Here is a 21,918-nt window from a genome sequence, read left to right as displayed (position 1 = left end):
CAATAGCCTCCCAGTATTGCTTGTCTTCCCTGGGTACGCTGCTTCCCTTAGTCTCCTGATTTCCTGTTCGGCTCCAGCTGCCTTGACTTCCATTGTCTCCTGCGGCTTCGTCTCTACAGTGTCTCACCGCTTCCAGCCAGAACCCCATTCTAAGCTGCACATTCTTGAACTGCCTTCTGGACAGCTGCATCTTAAGTGTCCGTCCCTATCGGTGCACTGCACTGTTTTTGCACCATGTTAATCAGGGAAGTCCTGGCGTGCGCAGATGATTTAGCGTTCCCCTGTGTATTAGGGTAGCGTTGGATTGGTTTCCCCGCATCACACTGTCTTCTGATGGCTTCCTTCTGGCAGATTTGCTTCCTCATCCCAAAAACAACAAAGGAAATCAGGTACACTGCACCAGTGAGACACTTTGCATGACAAGGAATGACTCCCTTCCCCAAGCCCTTCTCATGCTTTTGCCACACTTCACGGATGCTGGGGGAATGACTGCCTTCCCTCTGTTCTTTTCAGGCCATATGTGACAGTTCAACAACCTAGGGGAATGTCTCCCTTCTCCTGGCCTTTCTAAGACTTTATATGGCAGTTCAATACACCAGGGGAAATGTCTCCCTTCCCATTTATTTTCTCCAGATACTCACAACACCAGGTGGAATGACTGCCTTCCCCTGGTCCTTCTCAGGCTTCTCACGTGCCGGAGGAAATTGCTCTTTCCCCTGGCTTTTCGCAAACACTTTATCTGTGTCTCTCTTCAGTGACTCCACTGGACAGACCTGATACCCTGCTTTTATCAGGAACTGCCACAAAGATGATGTACACTGGAGGCTCTCCTCCTCTTTCCTTTAGGGGTTGTCGACCCAGTCTCATTAGTCCTTACTACACCTGGTTCACTCTCCTGTCAGGTATAGTATGTTCTTCAGATTTTCTTATGCTTACATTCAGGGTCCCATACCCTCTAACAATGGCTTCCTATGTTCCATCTGTGGACCCAGGCTGACTCCTTACCCTCAATAGAAGCTCCCGATCATCTTAATTGGTTTCGTTCTTCCCTGAATCTTCTTATGGGTCACTCTCTAGTTCTTTGGTGCACGTGTTGCCTCCCGCACCTCCGCAGCACTTATCTAGAGCTGGGCTGAGCATCTCTGCTCGACCATGTGGTCTGGCGGGTTCCCGCACCTTTGTTGTTGTTCTGTTCTTGGTCTGCTTTTGCACGGCAGACCAGTGAAGGATGTTGTATTTCTTCTAAGTGCGTCCTGATCATGGTGTAATGCTCCACTTGCAGTGCCTCCAAAGAGGTTCTAACAACTGTGTCAGTCCTTCCTTCATCTTTAAGCCAGTGGGCCTTCAAGAGCTATAATTTTCAATCCGGTTCTGGTGATGATTCAGGTTGTCTCTGCACCTCCTCCTCGTCTCAGTATATTGCAATGGATATTCATGGAGTCAACCCTACTTTAACTCATCACATCAATGGGATTCTCACCAATATTACAAATATACATGTAACTGTTTTCCTGCCTCCAGTCTCTTGTCCATTGCCATTGTTTGTGGGAGGACCCACAAAACACCAAACTTTTTTTCCGCGGAGCGGAACGTGGAGTAGACGCCGAGTAGAGCAGTCCTGCAGTCCCCGCTCTACTGTTTTCCTGCCACCAGTTTCTTGTCCATTGCCATTGTTTGTGGGAGGACCCAAAAAACACCAAAGTTTTCTGCATAGCAGAACGCGGAGTAGATGCCGAGTAGAGCAGTCCTGAAGTCTTTGGCTGGCAGAGGCGGGCAGGGGGCCATGGCCGACCCATCGGCTTTGAGCCCTGTCTCGCCTGACAGCGAGCCAAAACGCTGCCTCCGGAGCAGCGTTATTCCTCCACTGCGACCTGACAAAGTTGCCTTAGCCTCTCCAGCTAAGCGAGGTAAGAACAATGCGCTCGCTAGAGGGCTGCCTTCGGTTCGTCTGCGGAACACTAGTTCTCCGCACACCCCGACATACCCATCTGTTTTCCACCCGGAAGCCTCTGCAAGGAGTTGGGGAAAAATCAACGACCAACTCGAGCATCGCTGTATTCTCTGCTCAAGAAAGATCCGAAAACACCCTAGTGCCTCGGCCAGTCGGAGAAGGCTCTGGCGTAATTGGGGAGCAGAACAAACGTCCTGGCAACTCACCGCCAGCTTGCAAACTCACAGGTGCGCCCTCTGACTTTCCAGCAGCCGCGGCTACTGCAACAGTAGTCCCCGTATCTTGGTCTAGCCCCGGCCGGAGTCTTGCTTCGGCGAGAGGAATGATCGCCGAGGCTGTCGGAGGACGATCTGGGTGGGCCCTTTCTCCGGGCCAGCCTGATACCATAGACATTAGCGATCCAGTCGGGTCACTAACGCCTCAATTCGTCAGAAACGGAAACACCCATGAAAACATCATGCACGATCCCGGGCGTAGCACAGACAGCCCTGGATTGTCTGATCCAGCAGCCATCCAGGCAACGCCCCTGATCCACGCTGAACCATCACACGCTGAGGCCAGTGGCTTGTCCCCCATGGACGGAACTTTCAGCATGGGGGCGAGTCTGTGGCCTCTTACCAACGAGCCGTTACGGGATAGCTCTGGTCCCCCAGCGGTCACCCTCCCTACCCAAGCCATCCAAAACAATGCCAGTAGTGTCGCTGAACCTGGTGATTCAATAAGCTCGGTTCCAGTGCTTAACCCACAACATAATAATCTACAACAAAAATAAAACTGGAAAAGTAAAAGGGGGGAAAAGTCCAGTGAAAACCCACCATCAAGAGCAGTCAGTGGCTGTAAAATAAAAGGAAAAAATGCACCTCCATTGGAGGGGAGGAAATCCAACACGAATCCATGCAAGAAAAATGACACAGGGAAACAAACCCTCTCAAACCCCTCAATATCGAGCGCCCTCTTCAATTTCTTCAAAAAACAACAATGCAAACACAAATTGAACGTGGAAACGGAACTCTCGGACGAAGTTCTGGATAAAACATTTCCGGTACCAAAGCTGAGAAAAATAGATAATCTGAACAATACGTCACCCGAAATAGTCCTTGCACAACCTTCAAACACAGTAATTCCATGCTCCCTGCCACCATGCGTCTTGCCAGGTCATGAACAGCCATCCGAGCCTATGCAACCAGAAATCAGACATCAATCGACCGAGTCAAAAGTCTCTCCATCATCCGCTGACAAAGCATTAAATCAATCAGCCACGGAGACTCTTGGAGAGCCAAACAGTCAACCAAATACCATTCCAAAGCAACAAATCGTGGAGCAGCGACGCCAAGAGATCACCCTTGAGCCATCAATGAGCCCTCAACCGTGGGCAAGCATCCATCCGCAAAGACCTCATCGAGGCACAAATCATTGACACTCCATCCAGTCACCGATAAGCCGAGCTTAAACAGCGGTGAACAGCTTTTCATGCCGGCCAGATCAAACGCCGTTCAACAGGAGGTCTTTTCACTGGAAATGTTATCTGTCCTTCACGACTCATTTAAATCCCTGGAACCTAGAGATGCCCCGACGAAAAGTAGAAGATGCAGTGATTTACCAGCAGACCCTCACAAAGCCTTGCCTAGAAAGAAGCCAGACCTGACTACAATCATGTCAGCCATCACCATTGCTCTGTCCCCCTTCTGTAAGTTATATGAAGCCATCAATGACGCCACAAAGGCCAACACGTCGTTACTGGCAACATTTCAGTCTAAACCTATCTTCATGGAGGGGTATATAACAGTAGCAGAAGCAAAAGAAGCAAAACATGGCGATCTCCAAGCCACCTGGGAAGCAAAACTGCCCCTTTTCGAACTCGAGCAGAAGGAAGCCAGCTTAATAAATCCGGCTCGAATAACGAGATTAGAGAAAGCTTCCTAGACTGCCGAAACCAACACCTGAGGGAGCCTGGCTCCAATTTTCAATAAACCAGTTATCATAGAACAGCGAGAGGCTAACACAACACTCAACAGCCCTCCTAAAAAAAAAAACCTCAGTGACTGTTCGTGCAAAGAAACAAGGCTCAGCCTTACAGTTGGCAGGAGCTAAGCAAATAGCCGCTGTGAAAGAAACGCTTGCAGGTCCTATAAAATCAGACAATCCAGGTGGCCCAGCACCCACCACAAAAAAACCTCAAGAAAATAAGTCAAGAGAGTCGCTAGTGCTCATCGACCTCAGTAAATCGCCTTGGATTTTCCAGGCGTCAAGCAGCCTGATGGACCTATCGCAGCACCTACAGCCAGACTTATCACCAACTAGCTCTCAGGTTATGATTAGCCCGAACACAGTCATGGCTGGCAGTAATGCCACACAAAACATGTTACAGGAACCTCCGGGCGTGAAAAAAACTCAGTTGTCAACAGAAGGAAGCACCTATCACAAAGCAACAGAAAATCATCATGAGAAAAAATGTGACCTATAGGCAACGTCTAATGTAACAGATTCTCCATCCACAGGGGGCCCCTCTATTCACAAAGATGCACCATCCAAAAGGCAGCTACATCGCCATTTAGGCTTAAGATCTACTAATAAAAAACAAACTGAACAATCAACCAGCATAGAAAAAACATCCAGGGGGACCTGAGTCTTCAAACTGGAGCAAGTCTCTAGTAGAAGCCCCTACATGATCCTAAATAGGAAAATGGTGTTGAAAACTTTGAACAAAATAGAGGCTCTGCAATCCCTAAAAACAGAAGATTTCTGCTTGATTGAGCCTTATCACAAGGACCAAAAGGCCAAGGCATTTCTCCACATAAAGTCGCGGGCACTTCAGGAAGTTTCGGTGGAGGCCTACAACGAACTCAAGTGAGCCGGTTTTTTACTAACTGAGATTAGAAACCCACAGATAGAATCCCGAAAAAGACAAAGGAGGAAGGTTGGGTTTACAAGACCCATTACAACTCAAAAACCCAAGATCTTTATAATGACAGAAGTGGCAGAAGGGAATCTGTTTGGGAGCCCCATCGCCAAAGAACTTACATGTCTCAACCTGAAAGACAGTTTTCTTCTAACAGCAACGACACCCATGCAAAGGTTCCATCAAGGTTTGCCAAACAAAGATCCGATAAAACAGACTACCCCACTAGCTCGCAAGACGACGCAACAACAGCAGCCAAGTTACGCGGACATACCTCTCGAACCAGGGTAAAGTTCCCAGACCGATGTGAAAACAGATCCCCGAAAGGCCATTGGCAATGGCTGAAGGCAGCCGTAAACGGGCATTCCAACAGATAGAAATCACAATTGGTGTCAAACTGGGATGGGGAAATATCCCCCGATCAAGAAGAAACGGTCTCAAATGCCCTGTCTATGGCTTCATGGAACACCCGAGGCCACATCCACCTTACCGATCCAAATAACCAGGACCTGGGGGCGTACGACATCTTATGCCTCCAGGAAACCTAGTTAACAGAGAAACCAGCTTTGGACGGTTTTGCGATCGAACTTTCTGCGGCCACAAAAGGTCTGTTTGGACGGCCGTCGTCAGGCCTCCTTCTAGCAACTCGGCTTGGTTTAGGAATAAGGGTTACCAAAAAACTAATAGAGGCATACGGCATTCTTGCGGTCTTAACCATACACCAGAACCCCAGGACTAGAACATCTTGCATGTCTCAGTTAGCTATCCTAAATCTCTATTGGAACCCGCAGAAAACATCGACCACAAATGTTTGTAACCAAGTAGCAGATGCCATTGACAACATCCACGTGGAGCAGAACACGACGCATATAATCGTATGCGGAGACTTGAACGAAAAATGCGACCCAGCCAGCGTCAAAACGTCCAACCACAAATGTTCAACGGAAGAGAGAGGAATCGCTTGGCTGTCCCTGATGAACTCACGGAATTTCCACAATGTGGCCTGGCTGAAACCCTGGGAAAAGATCCTCCCGACATGGGAGCGTGAAAACTCCAAGGCAACCCTTGACTATCTCTTTGTATCCCACCGCCTACTGTCACTTATCGAATCCTTTGAAGTTATCTGGACCAAAGAAAGGATCATAATCTTCTCTCTTTGACGTGGACATCGGTCCATTCGGAGGGAAAACTATTCCTCCCATTAATGGGGACAAATAACCAACAAACCAGACTTCGCCTGACTGCAGCCAACATCAAGAACATCACAGATAAATATGAAAGAAACACTCTTAAACTAGCCGGAAGAAATTGAACGTCTGGATTATCTCCTGCTTCTATTAAAATACAAGGTCGAGCCTAAAGGAGGGAAAACAATGGGCAGGAAGCACAACCATGAGTATGATCGAACCCTGGTGGAAAGAAGAAGGCTCTTGAGGCAATTGAAAAGAAAAGCAACAACTGAGAACACCGGATCTTCACGGCTAAAGTGGCAACTAGAAGCAAAGAACTATAAATCATGGCTACAAAATCACAGATGCTCAATGTACCAAAACGATGCGGAGGCCATGCTGAGGATACAGAGCACCATGAAATCCAGCAACTTCTGGGCTCTTATTAGGAAAACTGGCAAGACCCAAGATAATCAACTAGCGAACTCAGTCACAGAAGAAAACTGGATTGAATTCTTTGAAAACCTATTTGCAGCCCCGTCGGCTCAAAATCTTTCATCACCACACATGAGCGACGGGCCGTGGATCAACTTAGCCGCTGAAGATGACTTTAGAGATGTCATCAAACGACTTAAATCCTCAAGAGCGCCAGGTCCAGATGCTCTTTCCAACATTGACCTCAAACAAAACCTGGAGGAATGGACAAGATTCATCAGCATCTTATTTCATCATTGCAGCACATCAAAGGCAATCCCGATCTCCTGGTCACACTCAGTGACAGTGCCACGGTTCAAATGTAGCAATAGAGAAGAGCCAATGAACTATCGGCCGATAGCGTTATTGGACATCATTGAAAAAATCTTTGCCACTCTACTACTAAAGCATTTCCAATCCTGGGCAAAGTCATCACCAGCAAACGACCCGTTCCAAATGGGCTTTCTAAAAAATGGTGGCACAGCTGTAAACCTTCTTTTGCTGAACCTAATAAAATCCAAAGTTAAGCAAGGGGCACCAACAGTTTTTCTGGCCTTTGTAGACCTCTCCCAGGCCTTCGACAAGGTGGATAGAAGCATTCTTTGGACCAAACGGAAAAATTGGAAGTGCCAGAGTGAAATACTAGATCCCATGATGGCCCTTCATACTGCCATCAAACTCTGTGTCCGGCTCAATAACCAAGGTCTATTGTCAAGAGATTCCATCGTAGTGTGGGGTAGTACAGGGTTTCCCGCTAGCCCCAGCTCTCTTCATCACCTTCCTGGGCGACTTCAAAGACACAGAACAATCAATCTGAGCTTTTCTACCAAAAGTAGGAAACATCAATGTGTCCCGTATATTATACGCTGACGATCTAATTCTGTTAGACCAGACCCAAATTGGCTTACAGCGACAACTTCTAAACCTTGCTCAATATATGGGCAACAACAACTTGGAAATTAACAAACTGAAAACTAAAGTTATGATCTTCGAAAAACGTCAATCGAACCGAACAATAGACGCAACAGAAGATGGAACATGGAAAACATCAACATCGAAGTGGTCGCCCATTTTAAATACTTGGGTGTAACAATTGATAGTTCAGACCACGAGTTAAAAATGTAACAGACTATGTGGGGAAAAAACAATGAACCTTGCAGCCCAGATGCGAGCAATCGATAAACAATACGGCAAATTTTCACTGGTCCCAGTCATCCAATTTTACAAAAGCAAAGTCGTTCCATCTCTAACTTACGGAATGGGAGCAACACTCACAATGCCGGAAACAATCTGGCCTAAACTTGAAGGGTTACTGTGGAGATCAGTCCTTGGTCTTCCAAACTCAGTTTCAATAGCAAACATCAGGCGTGATCTTGGCCTGTTGTCCCTGGTATCAACAGTCGAACACGGCGCTATGCAACTCTTTAGAAGAACTCTCCTCCCGGACGCACTGCCAAATCTATAAGATCATTGCAACAGAGCTCTCCAACGAGCATACTAACATCCTAAATGCCTGGGCCAAGTCACAACAAACTAAGCTAAGAGAACTGGCGTGCACTGAAGATGACCTCATAAAGAACCCTCAGAGAGTAAAGTTTAAAATGGAATCCCAGGACTTCATCGTCACAGTTGACAAAGCTCAGGCGGATAAATTAGCAAAACATCTGCCGCCTAGCTTCAACAAGCTTAAAACCCTGCTACCATACTGCGTTAAATTCCCAGGTAAACGTCTAATGAAGATCTTTATAAGAGCATGTCTGAACCTACTTCCGACTCGCAAAGTTCTATCCATCAGACTACAGTCTAAGACCAAGGAATGCAGACTGTGTGCTACACCAGAAAAACCTGAAACCTTAAGGCATTTGCTTATGTACTGCCCGAACTGAAACTGGAAAGGACAGTTTACCTATCTCCGCTTGGGCTAGATCTTTCGATCTTAGAAGAAGACATCTGGTGGAACAGGTTGATGTCCGGAGAAAACAACAAATGGACTATCGCCACGGCAAAATTATTAGACATCGCCTTTAAAAAGATTAACTCCTTCGCTGACGAGAAGAATTGCCGATTGTCTAGTTTATGCAACTTTCAGCTCATTGAGCAACACAAAGAACAGTTCTACCTTGTAAAATTCACAAAAGTGATTATACACAAGTAATAATAAAAAAAATTAAAATATATATATAGACCCGGCAATGCTAAATGAATGGGGGGAAGCCACCAGTGAATGCTCTTTTAAAATGTTGACCATATTGGTTAAATATGCTAAAAGTGATAGAACCAAAGCGCTCAAGGAGATTGAAATACTGGAGCAGGACATATACAATGTCCAGATGCTGAAGCAGCAATCAAAATAAAGACCCAAATGCAAACCAATGTTAGCAAATATGAAGAAGAAATAAAGGAACGCAAACAAAGAAAGTTTTTAAGAGACAAAGAAGACTATGCCACAGGCCGTATCTATACATTTGCAAGAAAATATGATAATGTTTGCAAAATTATTCAAAAAAAGGCAGAGGTCAATGATGAAAACGCGAGTCTGATAGAATCAGAAATTGAAGAAGATGCCAGCACTTCCACAGATGTCTCAAACTAAAGCAGTGAGGACACTCCCATTAGGTTAAATTTTTTAGAGGAAATGACTTTTACACCAAGTGGGAAAAACAACACAAGTGCGAAATACAAACAAAAACAAGCAATTTCAAAAATCAACGTCAGCAAAAGGAGGCCAACAAGGGGGTGCCGGGGAAAGAGGAAGAAAAGGGGAGCAATCGACAGGCCGTCTGACACGCTCTGGCAAAACCAAGAAGAATATTCAGCAAAGGGTACAATGCAAGTAATTAATTTATCGGACAGACCCTTAACTCAACACGAACAGGAAGTACTAGGAAAGGGTCTGACCTTTTGCCCTACAGCCAACTTCAATTACTCCCAAGCAAGAATTGACTTATATTGCTTTATCCGCAAACTAAGACTGACTAAATTTCATGCCAATCTGAACAACGTATCAATGCCTGGACCCAACATAACTCCCTCACATCTAAACATCAGTGATATACCAGCCTCAAGAGACCTTGGAAACCTGGGAGAGAACGTGACTACTCAGACTTCTCAACGTGCAGTACAAGATGAGTGGCAAATCGAATTACCAACAGAAATAGATACCTGTATGGCAGCTCCCAGTGGCATGAAAAACAAGTCCAAATTTAATCCTTCCAATCTATTTTGTCCTACGATAGATCTATTTGAAGATCTTCTTATAGATGACCTCAAAAAAATGACGATCAGACGAAGCACAGTTCAGAATTTGACGAGATCGCAGCATACAGCTATGGAAAATTTACAAGCGGATACATCGATCGTCATTAGATCCTCGGACAAAGGTGGAAATGTGGTAGTCCTTAACACCAAAGACTACCAGACAGAAGCAGCTCGGCAGTTAAATGACACCAGTAATTATGTTAAACTGCCCTGTAACCCCTACCCAGAGTACAAAGTACGATATGACATCATGTTGGACCGATGGTATGGTTTGGAACTCATTACTACTAAAGAGAAACAATATCTAACCAAAGACCATCCCAAAACACCAATCATACACTTTATACCGAAAATTCACAAATCCCTGATTAGACCACCTGGAAGACCCATTGTGGCATCAATAGGCTCCTTATTTGAAAATACCTCCAAATTTGTTGACAACTTTTTGTTCCCCTTTGTGGAAACGTTACCTTCATATACAAAAGATACCACAGCATTTTTGAACCAAATCGCACATATTCCTTGGCAATCCAACTTTCTTTTGGTCACATTAGATGTTGTTTCCCTTTACACATGCATTACTCATTCAAAAGGTTTGCAAGCACTCAAAAGATTCCTGTCAACTAGATCGTTGAGTTTTCGAGAACACTCTATTATGCTCTTGGATATGCTTTCTTTCATCTTAACACACAACACCTTTATGTTTGATTCCAAATATTACAATCAAATCTGTGGCACGGCAATGGGTACAGCAGTGGCTCCTACCTTTGCTAATCTATACATGGGTGCATGGGAAGAAGACCTTTTTCACAATGACAACTATAAAGAACACACAGATAAAGTAATCATGTGGCAAAGATACATTGATGATCTCTTTATTATTTGGATTGGGACGAACACTGAATGGATAACTTTCTTTCATATTCTAAATCAAAATCAGCAGAATTTACAATTTACGGAACATCACAGTAAAACAGAAATAGTTTATTTAGATATTAAGGTGAAAATCGTTGGAAACAGCATAAGCACAGAACTGCACAGAAAAGAAACAAGTACTAATACACTATTACATGCAACCAGTGCACATCCACAAAGTCTCAAAAACAGTATTCCATACGGAGAGTTCTTACGGGTAAAAAGAAACTGTAGTGAGAATGAAACATGGGAAGAAAATGCCAAAAAAACTGCGGCTAGATTCTCAATCCAAGGCTATAAGAAAACAGTTATAAACAAAGCCTACGATCAAACCTGCAAGAAAACCCGAGAGATGATTCTAGCCAAAAGAAGTACAATCAAAAATTCAACAAAGGATCAACCGCATGAAGATTGCGCACTCAGATTCATTACCACTTTCAATTCTGGAGCAAAAGAAACCAAACAAATCTTAAAGAAACACTGGCATCTCTTGAAACGAGACCAGGACATTAGTCCACACTTGCCAACACATGCCACTGTGACTTATAGAAAACCACCTTCGATACAAAGTAAACTATCACAGAGTATGTTCCGATCGCCCAAACAAAGTACTTACACCTGGCTACCTACCGAAATATCGGGTTTTCTTTACCTGTGCTAATTGTAAAGCATGCCGCCATGGAATAAACATGAAAATATTCTTACATCCTCGGACGAAGAAAGAAGTTAAAATCAAACAAGATCTGATATGTTTCACACAATTTGCCATCTATGTGATTATTTGTTCCTGCAATTTATGGTATGTAGGTAGCACTAAACTAGAAGCCAGGCTAAGAATATTGCAACATCTACGTGCAATCAAAAATCATGATATGTCTTACCCACTTGCTAAACATTTTAAAGAAGTACATCAAAATGACATCAGTTCTTTTAAGTATTTCATTATTGACTCAGCTAAAATTCACCCAAGAGGAGGGGACAGACTGCGAATACTCAGACAAATGGAATCCAGATATATAGTAGATTTTAACACCAAGTATCCAGGAGGTCACAATCGTGACGAAGAACTATATGCATTTTTTGGATCCTTAAAGACTCCAAATCTTAATCATTCATAGACCTGAGCCCTTCCCAACTTTTACAATTCTTCTGCATTTTTGAAAATTCTATATATATTATTTGCATTTCTTGTATATTTTGTCTATTTGGTGGATATGCACATGAAATAAGGTTTTTAGGAAATTGAGGCTAATTTGGACGCCTATGCATCCCTACACGGTTTTCCCTGCAAGCACTTTTCATTTTGATTGTGTGTTCTTTTATATCACCAATCATTTTAAATTAGTAACTTAGTCCAGGGAGAGGATGTTTTATCTTTAGCTTTACCAAGTGCTGTTTTCATCAATATGTAAAGTGCATTTATCATTTAGTTGTCAATTGTATTGCAAGTTTCCTCAAAACAATGTGCATCAACCGCAGGATTGTTTTAAATGTAACCGATGGGTTCGAAGTATGGGAGAAGGCAATAATTTGAATGTTAAAAATATCATGCCCCACATCCACTAAAAAAATTTTAAGCATAAAACACCAACACATGAATGTGACATGCAGCACTATGCACCTTAATCTTTAGTTGTAGGTTCCATTTTTTCATCAAATGATATAATTATACATTGTGGATTTTCTTATATTTTAAATTGTTTGTACTTGAATTATAAGGTGTAATTTTAACATATAACATCAAGCACCTTAACTCTTTTCAAAACTTTTTTCAAAATATGTCCGTACAACAATTTTAGAAGGCAATATTTATTCTTGCATCTGCATTAATTACTTTTTACTACCTTGCTAAATATACAGGTTGGCACAGTCACAATATATAGGCGCCCGCAAGGGTAACACACTGCATATGTGTATATATTAGACCAACCTATATGTTTTATTATGAATATTCATAATATATATCATGGATCGTATGTCTCTTCTCAGTATAGTTATGTATAGTGGAATCGACCGATATATGAGGCACCCGCAAGGGTGATATACAGCCTCAAGTCACAGCATCTGGGCGCCCGCGAGGGTAACACACTGCCCATTTGCGCCGTACGAGATCAATTTATGTGTTTTAATATTAACATTTTTGATACTTATGATATATAGAGGTCTGAGTGGGATAGAATACACATTAGAGGCACCCGCAAGGGTTAAGTACCGCCTCTAGACTTAATTCCCAACCACTTGCGATTTTGCAATATGCACTTTATACTATGCACTTTATTGATAGCACCCAGCACTTTATCAATCAACCGTCCTTCAATGTTTACAAAGCACGTAGCACTTTATCACTTATGAAACATCTGCATATCTCAATTTTGATGTCTGCAACATGTATGTTGTAAAAAAATTTTTGAGAGCACACTTCAGTCCATGTTGAGACACTGTGTCGGCCCACTTGGGCTGAACTAAACAAACCCAGTACAATAGAAGACGGTGTACGATCGTCTTACCCAATTTCATTGACATTGGCAAACACCAAGATGAAACCACATGATTTAATATCAGTAATTTCAGGCTTTCTGTCCACCCCTTACCCACTTGGGACATTTGGTTTGATCAAACAAACATGTTTCGAACCGCTACACTGTTTACAAAAACGCTGTGTCTCTTATAAATGCACTGAGATGTGTTGTCATGCAGGTTCCAACATGGCTGCATTTTTGTCTACCACTTGTTACCTTATTTTAGTGCAAAACATTGAAAAAGGACTCATATACTTGTCTCTATAATACCACAGTCCTCTCTCTGTCACATACCAGACGAAGCCCGAGTAGGGTGAAACGCGTCGTTCCTTTCTTGCACCTAAGACCGTTGCTGCCTCCTTTGTCCATGTATCTTAAACAATAAAGGACACTTTGACTGCACGGAACACAAGTCTGTGTGTGGATTTATTGAAGACATCCAGCCTTTCGCTTTCATCATAGCCGGAGTGCCGGTGTAACCCGGATTGGTTTCCAGTCCTTTTTCTACACATTTATATATAGGAGAGGATGCGTGATCAGAGGAAGACAAGGAAGGAGGTGGGAAGGAATTAAGTGTGTGTTGGGAATGCCATGTTGCCATGTTCTCCATAGGTCGTCACTAATCCCATAGGAGACTTCCCTCCCCATGAGATCCACTCGCTGAGTACCACCCCCAGAGGGACTATCGGGTAGCAGCCTCACCTCTCTGGCCTTATGGAAAGAGGTTCCCCCACTATGGGAGAAGTGACATCGTAGGATTCGCCACACTTTCTTTTTCAGTGGTCAATAAACTGTGTGCTATTAAACTGGGTCACAATAACACCTGTTGTTTGCAGTGCTACGATCTGGCAAATGCAATGGTAGCAATGAAGGCCCTTATAAATAAACAAGCTGTCAGCTGATACTGTGACATCAGAACTAAATTGAGAAAATCTGTGCTGGTATTGGAGAATGCCTGCGCTCCTTAGACCAGGAGACACTACCTCTTACTCAAAACTTCTGAAAAGGGTAGATTTTTTTGTAGGAGATTTATTTTCTGAATGTCACTCAGTTCTGAAGAACATGGTTGTCCTGTGTCCTTTTCTCCATGTTGTCAGAGGCTCTGGATGCAAAGTCACATTGTGGGGCTTATGGTAGCAGGTTAGAAATGTAGAGATAGGGCAGTGAGCATGGAAGCTATTTTACATAGAGAAAAATATATAGATGAGAGCGTACCTGTAGCGTGTATCTCTTTCTGAAGTCCTCAAATGGAGGCATGCTCTCCTTCTGGGTCACTTCAAAATGATTTTTGATCAATCCCTGACCTCAACCTGATGGCAATCAAATTTAAATTTGAACTCTCTTGTGGGTTGAACACTTAAAGTCTTGATTTTATAGCACATGTGCTTATTTTGTCTGATTTTTCTAAATTCTCTTTCTACTACAGGTATGGATTCGATAGGGAGCGGTGTGTGTCTGCGCTGAAGCTCTGTGACTGTGATGTGGGAAAGTCGTTGGAACATTTGTTGCAGCTCTGTCTGTCAGAAACCTATGGCGAGAGGATGAGAGCTCCTGGGACAGAGAAGATCAGCATGGCAGAGTGTTTGGAACGCAGGCAGGAGGAAGTGTTTGTTCTCCAGTCAATTTGTGGGGACAAATTTAGGGAAAGAATTCAAAACCGGGTGTGGACCATTGGGCTAGAGCTAAATTATCTCACTGCCATGCTGCGAAAGCCCAGTCAGCGTGAAAGTGCCAAAGAACATGCAAGACAGAATTCAAAGGATTTGTGTCGCTTCCTGCTTCGAGGGGACTGCAGATTTGGTGCCCGCTGTAAATTCAGGCACGACTTTCCAAAGGAAACACAGCCTCCCAAAGACGATGCTCACCTAAGCAGCCAATGGCAAGAGGAGTTCTTGTATGACCTTGAAATACGATTTCCTGTTGATAATAAGTACCCATTCCAAGCACCGCTAGTGGCTTTCCATTCCACCAATGAGAACCTGCCTTTACCTTGCCGTCTGCACATAGCAGAGTTTCTCTTTGATAAAGCATTAGAAATGGCAGAGAGGAATGAGCCTATGGTATACGCCTTGATGACTTACCTGGAGGATGAAGAGATCATCGCCAGGCTGCTCACTAATACCCACCACAAGTATAGCGTACCCCCTCCCCAAATAACTCTGGCAGCAGCCTCCTCAGACCGAAATAACCTTGTAATTAGAAAACCTGAGACACAAGAGAGACAGTTGGTTTCACACCAACAGACAGAAGGTAAGAAGAATGCCTTTACATTGGTTCTTAAAATGCATACGCATACTTGTTTTTATACCTTATCCAGCCATGAGACCATTGCTCCGCAAACAGTTTGTTTTTTGGGAAAATGAGCCTGCACATTCTAAAAGTATGTTACAGTATATTACGTGGCATTTGTAAAGTGCTCAACTGCCATGGCTGAGACGAATAAGATATGCGATTGTGGTCTGGCATTCAATTATATATTCAAGAAGTATATTGGCTAACAGAGAAGACCAGCCATTTTTAACATTAGTAATCTGGATTTGCCATGTTGTGATGGGCGTTGTGTCCGCCTATGATCAGGTTATGTTAATAGAATTTGTGAGGCGTTGCAAAGAAGCATAACTCAGCCAGTATTATTTTGTGATGTGTAACTTGAAATTACCTAGTTGCAGCTGGTCATTCTGCATAGGAAGAAAAGTAAATCAATTGTATGCATACAATCATTACACATTAGTAGACAATGCATAGCAAATATTGCACAGTCTTACACAGAATTACAGCAAATCCCAGCAAAACATAACGTTACACCGTATGGCATATAACAGCAGGACATAGTACAACAAAACATAATGTATCTAAACCACTACAGCATAGATAAAGTTGCATATTGCCATAATGCAACAGAGCAAAATAGCTTTGCCTTGAATAACAAAACAGCTAAGCATGACAAAACAAAGCATGAACGTCTAACATCTCGTTTCCCATTGAGAAAATGCATGCAAGAGGGGCACAAAAGGTGACAAGGCAGACCGAGAAATACATGTTTTCTTTTTTTATGTGCGACAGGGCCGAAAAACGGGCCCCATCAGGGAAGGGGGCCCAGTTCCCGAAATGTCTGTGAACAGACTCCCTCCCAGCCACTCCTTACCTTAAATGCAGCAGTAGGGATGACAGTGCCACATCAAGACGCCGGAGGAAGTCAGGCGGCCCCGGGTTAACCCAGCACAACAGTAGCCTGCAGAGCACTGGCGTGGAGAGATGAAGAGGCAGAGGCAACACCGGAAGGATCGCCATTGTGCAACACAGCGAGAGCGTGGCTCCAGCATAAGCTGGGGAGCAGAGATGGCCACCATTTGTACTCCCCCCCCCCCCCGCCCTCCCTCTCCCACCCCCCGCAAACCCAAATTTGGCTTTGCCCCACAGATGACTGAGACATTGGATTTAGTGTTGGTAATAAAAAGGCAGTGGATTTTATTGCACATACATAAATCATAGAAACATATTTGTAATTTATTTATAAATTACACTCATAATAAAAAGTCTCATTAGTTGTACTTTTGGACACATGGGCCAGAGGGTATCCTCCTGGCCCGTGCCGCCACACCTGGATGGGTCACCGGCCATTCAGGTTCCCCCCCAAAATGTCTTACTTATCTATCCCCGTTAGCAGCTAGCGCACCATTGGCCTTGTTGCCCGGGGTTCCGGGTCTACCCACAGTCGGGCTACGTCTGATAGGTTTGGGGCCCCTTGCTGCTGACCAAATTCTCAACCTTTAGCTCCTTTTCCCACTCTAATCTGTCTATAGTATTATCGTAGGCTACACCCTGTATCGGCGGCTTAACTACTGAATAAATTGTTTCTTTCCAGGTGGCCAATGTCATCTACTATTGCTGTCTAGGCAAGCATAACTATTTCAGCTTCTTTACCCAGATCTCCCGGGATGCATGGTGCCCCGCATTAGCTGCTTCTTACCCATGTAAACTAGGCCAAACCTTATGAGGCTTGACCAGTGCTCCCCTGGCACCACAAAATCACTCTATCTGAAATGTTATTCATGGAAAAACCCACTCCAATTCTAATAGTATTAACAACCTTAATGTAGCCGGGGCCCCACTACCCAGCATATGATTTTGCTGCTTATCTTTGCATGTCTTTATTGTTGAGCTCCCTCCAAGCTTCTACGAGTGTGAAAACTGTGAATATTTGGTTTACCCCCGGCCTTTCAGCGTTGAGTTAATACCTGTTTTTATTTTTAAACCTCCCACACCCCCACCCCCCCCACCGTTCAGCGTTGAGTTGCTGGCTCCTTTTACTTTTCCCCCCGACCGTTCGGCATTGGGTAACTGGTGACTTTTTTAACTGCTTGCCAATTGAGGCCCTTTTAGGAGCCCTTTCTTTTCACCCTTATGTTCAGTCTCTTAATGGCTAATCCCTCTGGTCTTATGTGAGGGCGTCCCGAGTCCTGATGATAGCAAATCTTCTGCCCTTCCTTCACGGATTACTACCCACTCATGCTCCTGGTGCCCCAACAGGACCACATGGTGTTTCTGCCTGGTCATTGTTCCCTTCTTGTATTAAGTCAGACCTTATGCTTTTTTACTAGCAGTCTACCCCAACAACCGATCTATTTTGACCTTCTGGGCTCCTACGCCACCTTTCCGTGCTGCTTTTGCTGCTCCTGGCCTGAACATGTGCTGCGTGTTGGGTCTACTTCCCCCTGTGATTTCACCAAGGCGGCGGCTGCTGCTTATGCATGCTAGCCTAGACCTACCACACTTCTGCATATAGGTCCATTCTGCCATGCCTTTGGCACTGCCGCAACTTTTACTGTGCGGCCCATAGCTCTAGGGCAATCTTGTGGGGAAGATTTCCAGCAGATTACTGCTTCTGATCTACTCGGCCACCACAGCAACTTTCCCCAGTGTGTGACCCATAGCTTTAAGGCATCCTTGTGGCCACTTTGTCCTTGTCGGAATGGGATTGTACTTGTTTAAGTGTGTAGGTATTACTCTTCTTGTCGCTTTTAGGAAGCTGCAGTTTAGTCCAACTCAAATATCTTGCCTTAAAGTACCTGCTAGGCTGTGGCCTCATTGTAAGCCACTTAGTTTAAACCTGTAGCCGTGCCGTGTGCCCCATTCTAATTTACCCTGGGGTCTGGGGTAAGTTGTCAACCGTTTGGCACTTTGAGACAACCTTGGCTTTGAGGGGTTGCAGTACTGGTGCCTTATGGTTTTTACCTAATGTACAAAATGGCATCTCAAACATCTTGCAATATGTTATGCTGAACCCTAGTGCTGTGGCTTTAATTTTAAATACTGCCTGTGCCTTATAAGTCTCAGAGCCTTATTAACCTAACGTAATGTCAGTTACGTACCTGATTGTTAGAGCTGTCTAATCTGTATCATGGATCCCTTATTTTTCGCCACCCCTTTCTGGCTCGCTGTTATTCCTGCTGCTTAAAACCTTTGATTAGTGACTTAAAGCCACTTATTCGTTATTTCAAATGGCAGCAATCATGTATCTTTTACATTTTTTGGGAACCTTTGCCTCGTTCATTCTCCCACGTGCTGTCCCCCCTCTAACATTTCCATGCTGTGGACCCCAGACTGCATTGATAATTCGAGCGGTCATCATTGCTACTGGCTACTTGTTTGCTCTGCTCACCAACTTTCTCTTACCTTAGCTGGCTTGGGCCCTTGTGTAAAAACCCCTTTTTGTTTCCCTGATAGAATGCCTGACTTATTTGTGTGTTTTTTTGCGGTAGCCCTGTTTCGCCCTGGCCACCTTAAGGGTGTGCCGCTGACAATTTGCGGATCCGATGGTGTGGTAGCAACCATACGTTAACTGTGCTGTGTTAACTGCTGCCTTGGTCTACCAGCCTGCCTGGGTAACCGGTGCTGAAAATTCTTACCTTGCTATTTCCAAGATTCTCTTTGAACTGCTTCATTAAGTGGCTGTACTAAGCAACATGTGTTTGGCCCCTGCAATGAAAGATAACCTTTACCTTACATTTTGTCATCTGGGGTATAGTCTGACCCCCAATCTTCCATTAATATCCCTTGTAATTGCTGCCTGAGCCACTTTGGCTGGCAAATGATCTCAGCCAGGCGTTGTGGGCTGTAAATTATATCTGTATAATTATTTTGTTATCTACTCAACCCTTTTCACTGGCCCAACCCAACCAGTCACATTTGTGATGGGTGTGCACCCCCCATTTGACCCCTACTATACTTTTGCTACTTACCCACTTCTCTTGCTACCCCCTTGTGACTGCCGGATATCGAGTTTTCGAGTGCCCTTGTCAGATTCCAACAGCCGCGTGCAGTGCTCTTATTGTTGTATTTGCAGTGTTCTGCGTACGCAGAATAATTCAGTTGTGCTCCGTTCGGAGTGTTGTGTGAACTGTAGACCCCATCTTTCAGGTTCTCCTTTTATTCATCATACATTGTCTAGCTCTTTGTTAATCTCACTTTTATTCTTCTTCTCGCGATTGCCCTTCCTATACTTCCTTAGTGGCTGGCTTGCTGCTTTCTTTCATGCTGCTGTTTGTTTTTCTCTTCTCTTCCTTTGCTGCCTTTATCTTTTTTTTCCGTCTTGTTGCGATTTTCGTTTCCTTGCTTGTCCCGGAATTATCTGACACGTGTTACTTCCCCTGTTGCGCATGCTGTAGATGAATTCTGTTCCTTTGGCTCGTCTTTTCACCATCCCTGCCCAAAAATCTGCTATAGTTTCTTCGTAATATACTTTGTTCGAGAATTACTGTCTGCAGCCCTCTTCTTGTACAGTTCCCACAGCCTCTGCTGCAATTGTTTACTGTTATTCTGGTGTCTTATCTCCTCCTCCTTCTTTGTAGCCTAATCGCCTGACCAATTGCAATTGTTTACTGTTATTCTGGTGTCTTATCGCCTCCTTCCTTGTAGCATAATCGCCTGACCAATTCACCATAACAAAATAAATAATTCAAGTAAAATGTAACTAATGGCCGGGTTGCTCCGTACTCACTATATAATATATAATTCCTTACTGGGAGTCTTAAGCTTATCATGACGGCAAACGGTCCTCCAACAGTGTTTGGATTTACCGCTGTAGCATATCAAGGCCAGCGCTCTGAATGTACGAAAATGCAGCTTCTGTGAAAAATATCCCCAAACGCAGAAACCTAATTGCTTGTGAAATATAGCAGGGAGTACCGATGTGTTCGGGTTGATGCCAGTCACCCTACCATAGGTGGCAGTGGACTGGCCTATAGGGAACTCTGGAGATTTCCTGGTGGGCCTCTGCAACCTGGGCCTCTTTTGTTTGGTATTTCCAAATGTTCTCATAGGAAAAGCATTGGGCTTGCTGAAAATGTATCATATGGGGCCACTTTCAACTTTATTTCCAGGGCCTCTTTTGGTCCCCAGTAATTATTTCCAGGGCCTCTATTAATTCCCAGTCCATTGGGGGTGCGCACCCCTTTGCAATCTACTTAACAGGACAGCTGGGAATGACATGATTCATTTGGCAGGCTCCGCTCGGCTAATGCGTAGAAGTCCTCTTTTATTGCTATCCTGTTGTATGATTTTGCCTGTCTAACTATAGGTCCCAAGAATCTTATTAACCATGCTGTACTGGTGGAGATGTAAAGCCTGTCGCATACGAATCGTCCAACTCGTTGCTATTCCAGATGTAAAAAACATTTCATTAGTGACTTTAAAGCAATTTATTTTGTTTGTCCAGATAGTAGAAAAATTGGATATTTTAAATGGGCGCTTTGTGTTGCTCACTTTAACTATCCCACATTTGTAGGTAACTTGTTTTTGGTAAGCTTTTATGTTGGTACAGGTTCCATCGTGCAACTTTCGCCTTAACATTGAAAACTGCTCGTTCCCAACCCTTTTTCAACAGGCTATATTTCGAATGACCTGAATGTTGCTTTGCTTTTGTCTATTTTTATTGCACCCACTGCGGCTGGTTCCCTAGTCCATCACTCCCGTAATGCTGGATTTACAATTAAAAGCTACCTAATCAATGGCGGAGGTTGTGGCTTACCCTCTGCTACAGCAGGGTCCCTTTGGATATATTTGCTCTTTCTCTCTTTTTTCCGTGCTTCGCACCAGCGTGTAGCTGTAATCAAAGCATTTGGTCGCTCTTCTGTTTTCTGGCTCCCGCTGCCATCTGTGTCATCTCCTGTCAGCTTTTCATTCGACACAGTCTTCGGCAATGTTGTAGTATCTGCTTTGTTTCCGATGAAACTGCAGCGTTCCTGCTGTGTGAAGATCAGACCGCCTGCCTTGTCGGTGGTGTTTGTAAATGCCACTCTTCGGCCCTGGGTGGAGCGAGTCAGCCCTGCGGGTTGCTTGGCAACCCCTGCCGGGCTCACTCTTTTGTGATTGCCCTGCTTCACTCATGCTCCCGTTTGGAGGTCTGTGGATAACTTCCTGGCATTTTGCTTGGTAGCCTGTGCGGGGAGTGTTCACTTCTCCCTATAGTAGCTTTGCAAGTGTTCGGCTGCCGTCCTTTTCCGCCGAGCCAGAAGCCTCTGTCTTTCATAGCGCGTGGATTCACCCTTCGCGCCCTTGGTTTGCAGCCTCTGACCTCTTTGCTGTTCCACTGCTGCTTCTCCAGGCAAGTTCTGAGTGCTCCGCTCGTGCTATTCCTTCCTCTTTGAGCCTCCTTGAATTCCTGGTCGTCCATGTTTTCCCATGCTTCACTTTTGCAGATTTTAAATCTTTACACAACTTAGTAAATAGTTC

At 44.2% G+C, this 21,918-nt stretch overlaps 1 protein-coding gene across 2 annotated transcripts in view; it reads left to right on the top strand.

Moving 5' to 3' along the window:
* The window catches only part of DHX57 (DExH-box helicase 57), a 1,970,484-nt gene that overhangs the window by 439,048 nt on the left and 1,509,518 nt on the right, over positions 1 to 21,918 (top strand). For both annotated transcript variants that reach the window (XM_069607794.1, XM_069607793.1), the window contains exon 5: positions 14,612 to 15,435. In XM_069607794.1, the coding sequence (XP_069463895.1) occupies positions 14,612 to 15,435 (824 nt within the window). The remainder of the gene's footprint in view (positions 1 to 14,611; positions 15,436 to 21,918) is intronic.

The sequence above is a fragment of the Ambystoma mexicanum genome, chromosome 4q (assembly GCF_040938575.1).
Source record: "Ambystoma mexicanum isolate Mex_15411 chromosome 4q, UKY_AmexF1_1, whole genome shotgun sequence".
Taxonomy (NCBI): domain Eukaryota; kingdom Metazoa; phylum Chordata; class Amphibia; order Caudata; family Ambystomatidae; genus Ambystoma; species Ambystoma mexicanum.
This window is presented reverse-complemented; position numbering and strand designations above follow the sequence as displayed.